This window comes from Cynara cardunculus, unplaced genomic scaffold (assembly GCF_001531365.2).
Source record: "Cynara cardunculus var. scolymus isolate 2C unplaced genomic scaffold, CcrdV1 Un_Scaffold_1227, whole genome shotgun sequence".
NCBI classification, from domain to species: Eukaryota; Viridiplantae; Streptophyta; class Magnoliopsida; order Asterales; family Asteraceae; genus Cynara; species Cynara cardunculus.
This window is the reverse complement of record NW_020200708.1, coordinates 61,818-68,559: the sequence shown is the minus strand read 5'-3', so window position 1 is coordinate 68,559 and position 6,742 is coordinate 61,818. Positions and strand designations below refer to the sequence as shown.

Genomic DNA, 6,742 nt, shown 5'->3' with positions numbered 1-6,742 from the left:
TCACTGTAAACCATGAAATCTTCTGATCCTTCCGGTAAAAACAGAACCGGAGTGCTACACAGATGATCTTTCAATAACTGAAAAGCTTTCTCTTGATCTTCTTCCCACTGAAACGTAATGTTTTTTTGAGTCAACTTCGTCAATGGTACTACAATTTTTGAGAAATCCTGAATGAATTTCCGATAGTACCCTGCTAACCCCAGGAAACTACGGACTTCCGAAGGAGTTCTCGGTGCATCCCATTTCTCTACTATCTCAATCTTAGCAGGATCAACTTTCACTCATGCTTCAGATATAACATGACCCAGAAATTGGACTTCTCGTAACCATAACTCACATTTGGACAATTTAGCGTACAAATTTTCTTTCTTCAAAAGTTCAAGGATCAAATGAAGATGCTCAGCATGCTCCTCTTTAGATTTGGAGTATATAAGAATATCATTGATGAACACAATAAAAAATTTATCGAGATATTCACAACATACTCGGTTCATTATATCTATAAAAGTTGCAGGAGCATTGGTTAGACCGGAAGGCATAACCAAAAACTCATGATGTCCATACCGAGTTCGGAAAGCATCTTGGCAACATCCTCCTCTCTAACCTTTAACTGATGGTATCCTGATCGCAAATCGATCTTTGAAAAGTAACTGGCTCCCACCAGTTGATCAAAAAGAACATCGATTCTTGGTAGAGGATATTTATTCCTAATAGTTAGTTTATTCAATTCACGATAATCAATGCACATCCGCATTGACAAACAGAATCGGAGCACACCAATGTGAGGTACTTGGTCTGATGAAACCCTTGTCAAGGAGATCCTTTAACTAACTAACCAACTCTTTCAGCTCTGACGGTGCAAGCCGGTATGGTGCTCTTGCCACTGGTGTTGCCCCGGGTACTAGATCTATCCTGAACTCAATAGATCTATCTGGTGGTAGACCAGTCAAATCTTCCGGAAAGACTTCCGGATAGTCACATACAATTGGAATTAACTTTTGTTTACTCTTTTCCTTCTTTGAGTCTACCATGTAAGCCAGATAGTTATGACATCCCTTCTGAACACAATTTCGGGCCTTCAGAACCGATAACAAGTTAGTATGGTGATCCTGCCAATCATCATAAATTACAATCGGTCCTTTCCTCGGTAGATCAATATTGATCATCTTCTAGTTGCACATAATATTGGCCTGATTTTCCAGCTAACCAATCCATCCCCACCACAACGTCGAACTCTTTCATTGGCATAGGAAAAAGTTGGATCAACATCTTCATCGTATCCAATCGTTTGATCAAATCCTTTTGGTTCTCCGTGTTTTTTATCTGAAATAAAATAATGCAAGTCAGAAAAATTTTATATACCAATTGCAATTTACATAATTATTACAACAAACAATTTATATAATTACTATCTTCAATTTCTTTCCTTAGCCAACTTTGGTTGCACATCAAAGCCTCAATTGTTTGCGATTTTAGTCGACTTTGTTGTTTCGTTACCTTGTTTCCACTCATGTTAAAAGCCGATTCTGAAGCTACTATTGAAATAGGAATGGCCAACACATCCCTCGCAATCCGCTGCATGATAGGAAACTTGACACCGTTGCACTTCCACCATATTAATATATCAAACCCTTCATCTTACGGTAATAATTTCTCTGACAAATAATCATCCAACTCAGTCGTTTCAAACATATCATCCTCAGAGATCATATTCTCAAAATCCAATTGCCATGAGGCCTTGTTTGAAGAAGATTTCCCCTCACTTGAAACAGTAGTGCCACTTTGTCCTTTCCTTTTATGTTGATCATGTTTCTTTTTGTACTCCTCAAATAAATCATTACATAGAGTCTGTATCCTCATAACCTCATCTTTTGAGTCCACACCATAATTCTTCGGGAAGAAATAATTTATCAACTTTAACTTATATCTAGGATCTAGAACAATAGCTACACTCATCACATCATGTATGACTCCCCAATATTTATCAAACTTAAGCAACATACTTGATGCCATGTTCCTAATAACGTCATTTTGATCGTCTTCCCAACTCTTAATAGATAATTTTATGTCACATATCAAAGGGAAGAACATGTTGGAAGTGGGATATTTGGTCACGGAGAATGTCTCTATCACACGATAAAATAAACCTAACTTATCACATACATTAGTCGTCATTCTCCAGTCCTCTTCACTAGGTAAAGAAACATAATGTTTCTCTTTCTTGCTTAAACGAGTAAAGACATCTTTATATTCTAAAGCAACATTCAACATTGTATAAACAGAATTCCACCTAATCTTACAATCAAGCACTAATTCTCTTTCACAATCTACACCTAGTTGTCGTGCAACGAGTCTAAAATCTTGGGCTCTTTTAGGAGAACAAGTCCAAAATGAGACACTATCCCTAACATTCTTGATTGTTTTCTCAATCATAGAAAACCCATCTTGTACAATGAGATTAATGATATGTGCACAACATCTCATGTGAAACAACTTACCCTTCAAAATTAAGGAGGAAGGAGAAAGAGTACCTAAGAGCCTGTCAACCAAAGCATCATTTGTTGAACAATTGTCAAGTGTCAATGTTGACAACTTGTTGTCAATGTTCCAATCCATAAAACACTCGATCATAACTTGGGACAATGCATCAGCAGTGTGTGGAGATGGCACACGTATAAAGCTGCATCAAAGATTCAAAGAATATATTAAAATGAGAATATTAACATTGAATTATAAAAATAGCACAAAATACAAAAAAAGGAAATAACCTGATAATCCGATTTTGTAACTTCCAATTGGCATCTATGTAGTGTGCTGTTAGTGCCATGTAACCTTTGTTTTGGTTACCGGCTGTCCACATATCCGAAGTAAGAGCAATCATACTTTCGTTTTCTTCCAAACATCGCAATACACCACCTCTTTTTGTTTTGTATATCTTCATGATGTCAGACTTGATTGTAGCTCTACAAGACACCTTAAATAAAGGTTGAAGACCATTTGAATACTTCCGAAAGCCATGATGCTCAAAAATAGAAAGTGGATAATCATGAAGAATGATCATTTTAGCTAAATCATCTCTTGAGCTTTCAACACTAAAGTTATAATTACTCAATGAAGATGTTTTTACATCCTTAGTAGTCTGCTCTTGAACTAGAATATGTTGTTTTATGTCTTTTGTAACTCTTCTCGGACATATCTTGAAGTGATCTTTCAAATGTGTTGTCCCATCATTAGGTCTACCGGTCATCTACTTATTGCAATACTTACATTTTGCAAATCGGTGAAGACCATCGATATATATTGCTTCGAAATGATTCCAGACAACAAATTTCAATCTTTTGTTTGCTGGTTCACTGACTTCAGTCTCGGGGCTAATATTTGAACCCATAGGCATGCTTACAGATTCGTTTGTGTCATTACAAGTCGTATTATCCTTATCGTTTCCTTCCGTAGCATTACGTCCAATATCTTCTATGTTCTTGCTTTGTGAATTTTCCATCTTAGAAAAAGAATATGAAATTAGGCACAATGACATACATTCAAATTAAAAGACAACAACAATCAATAAACATTAATTAGTTCAATACTAATTTAGTAATTTATTACCTTTCTTTAGGGGGTGTTGTAAGTTGCAAAGTTCAATACTAATTAATTTCCTTATAATCTATTCATTCCATAAAAAGTGATGAAGTTTGACTATTTAAAGTCAATCCTCTAGTGTTTCCAATAAGAACCTTAAACATTTTTCAAGATGAACTCATCAACTCAATTATATAGATGCTATCAATGTCATACAGATAGATGCTGTTAGATGCTGTCATACAGTGATGAGTGATACAGTCATACAGTCACATATGCCTTCATAATGGGTTTAATCTAGTAGCATTGAATAACTCAAATAACCTTAAACATTTTTCAAGATGGACTCAATTATACAGATGCTGTCAATTATACAGAATTACATATGTTGTCATACAGTGATACAGATGCTATCATAATGAGTCATAATGGGTTTAATCTAGTAGCATTGAATAACTCAAAGAACCCACATCAATTCTGAAATTAGAAAAAGCAATTTAGGAAAGAAAGTTATACAGAGTATAAATTCATTACTCTTTAGGGGAGGGGGTGTTACTAATAATGGAGCAGTAAGCTAAGCCAACATCAAAATCAGCACTACTAAGTATTTCTTGAGGATTAATGCCTATAAATACTCATAAGTAAGCAAAATTATATAAATACTTAGTATTAATGTACCTATGCAATAATGAAGAAAGCAGCTAAGACACTGTGGTTGTGGCTGTGGGCTATAAGCAGTAAGAAGTAAGCAGTGAAGAACGACCAACGAGGCAACGACCGGTAGCTGTGGGTTGTGGCAGTGGCTCACTGATGCAACTCGATGATGAAGACGGCTAGGGTTGTGATTGTGGGTCGATTACTCCTCGATTGAGTCGTGGGTTGTGACGAGGACGAGCCAGCCGACCGACGAGGGTTGTGGGTCTTGTGTGGATGTGACGCTAGTCGACGACAAGGCAACAACAATCACGGCGAGTCGACGACGAGGGTTGAGGAGGGTGTGTGAGTGCTGTGTGAATGAGAAGAGAAGAGAATTGACAATTGAGGGTTGTGGGTCGAGGGACCGTACTGCTCGTCTGCTCCTACTGCTGCCGTGCTGCGTGTATGAAACATGAAACAAAAGCCCAGGCCCCAATCCCCATAGCCAAAGCCCAAATATGAAGTAGGTCAATATTACCAGGTACGGGGCGGGTCGGGGGATACAATACCTGGCCCCGACCCCGGTACCCATTTTAGCGGGGAATCCCCATCCCTGTCCGGGTCGGGCCAAATCACCATCCCTAGCCTTACTGTAGTCTTAGGACAGAATTGAGTCTTGAATCTAGTCACAAATTCTTCCCAAGGCATTGTTTGCAAAATATTTGGCTGTGCTGAGGACTCCACATCCCAACAATATAAGGCATTAGACTTCAACATAGATACTCAGAACACCTACTGGTGTTAAATACCGATTCAATTTCTTTTATCTAGCACATCGCTTTTACTGTATCTCTTTCTCCCTAAAACGTTGGGGGTTTCCAAGTCAGGAACATTTTTATGTCCCCTCCCTTGTTATTGCTGCTTGCTGAATGAGCTGGAAGATTAATTCCAACTCGCTCGGTTTCTACTCTGTCCGGCAATCCCATTATGGATACCAGAGTCTCTCTCAGTTTACCCATCTTCTCTGCCATAACATCTCTAGTTATAAATTCAGGTTGATGCCCCTGCTCCTGATTTACATTCCCAGAGATAGATTCCCCTTGATCAGGGCGAATCTCAACCTGACTTCTTCCCGGAGCCTGACTCCTCCCTCGGCCTCTGCCCATGATTCTTCCCCGACCTCGACTCCCATAAGTATTAGTTGGAGGATTGATAGGAGACTCCTCCCTTTCTTCAGACTCGGGGCGGGTGATCCTCTCAGATATTCATAATCGACTAGCCATCTGCAGATATTATAGTATTAAATATCACGTATTCACATTCCCAAATATATAATAAAGTATCCGAGTATAGGTACGTACTTGTAAATTCATAATTACATTGGTCATTTGTAATTCGAATTCACCTTACATATTGCCCTTTTTAACCCATAATATTTTATTCCCAATGATACTATCACCCTTAATTTACAAATTACAGTTTAAGTCTAGGCATTATGCTTTGAATACCTAAATCTCTTAAACTAAGGCTCTGATACCATTATGTGACACCCCCAAACAGCACATGTGCATATAACATATATTTCATTACAAAGAAATACAGTTTACACCACAATGGTCCCAATAGTACATGAATTCTTATATGTACAAAATCTACATATGAAAAAATTCCAAAATAAAATCTTGTACTAACACATGTATAACAACATGTATCTTCAAAATAAGCAATCTCATGTTGATCTTCAAAATCAGATATCAAGTAAGGAAAATAATCACATTTTCCTTTTTTCCCTTAATATCACTGGACACCGCAGTCCCTGCATTGCATATTTTTGAAACACAAAATGAGGGTTAGACCAGAAGGGTCTAGTGAGTAAATCTCTTCTTTGCATATGCAGGGTGTTAAACACCAAAATCTGATAAAATAACTTTTCATAGAAATAATTGCATTTCAACAAAATAATTTAGTTCACAATATGATCAAAATAAGATCAATAGTTAACATCATGACATAATTCAAATGTACCCTTCTAATACCCAGAGCTCAAAATAAAACTCTATCTCAACGGGCCAAAGCCACTCTGACTCAACAGGCCAGAGCTAGAACCCCTCTTGTTCTACAGACCAGAGCCTCTTTAGCATTACCAACCAAAGTTTTTAGTTCTACTAACCAGAGCCTCTGTGTCTAAGTAAATTAATGACCAACCAGAGGTCCGCAGAACCAAATAAAACCTTAGGTCCAGAAGAACATAACATAGTTTAAAAGGACAAGTAAACTAGAATCAGAGCTCCTCTAACTCTTAAACTTTATTTATAAATAATTTTAATGAAAAGACAATTTTAAAGAATAAAACATAAAACTTAAAATACAGAGCTTTTGTATGAAAATACAGAGCCTTTGATTTATAAAATTCCCAAAATATCAAAAACCCTTTTTACATAACCAGAGGTCCTCTGGTCCTTCAGTATGACCAATCAGAGCCCCTCTGTATGTATTAAAAATATTGATAAAAACTTAGACAATAAAT

General features: G+C 37.2%; 1 protein-coding gene across 1 annotated transcript; it reads right to left on the bottom strand.

Moving 5' to 3' along the window:
- Positions 1-1,638: 1,638 nt before the first annotated feature.
- Positions 1,639-5,381, bottom strand: LOC112502314 (zinc finger BED domain-containing protein RICESLEEPER 2-like). Its single transcript, XM_025106193.1, has 4 exons — positions 5,211-5,381; positions 3,359-3,499; positions 2,769-3,247; positions 1,639-2,680 (listed from the first exon to the last, which is right to left on the bottom strand). The coding sequence occupies exons 1-4, from the start codon at positions 5,379-5,381 to the stop codon at positions 1,639-1,641; spliced, it is 1,833 nt and encodes a 610-aa protein (XP_024961961.1).
- Positions 5,382-6,742: the final 1,361 nt, after the last annotated feature.

Coding starts and splice junctions, on each gene's coding strand:
- LOC112502314 (XM_025106193.1), bottom strand. CDS start 5,381: ATGGGCAGAGGCCGAGGGAGGAGTCAGGCTCCGGGAAGAAGTCAGGTT. Junction 3,500..5,210: donor GTAAACTGAGAGAGACTCTG/GTATCCATAATG, acceptor TCTTTTTCTAAG/ATGGAAAATTCACAAAGCAA. Junction 2,681..2,768: donor TTACAAAATCGGATTATCAG/GTTATTTCCTTT, acceptor TCTTTGATGCAG/CTTTATACGTGTGCCATCTC.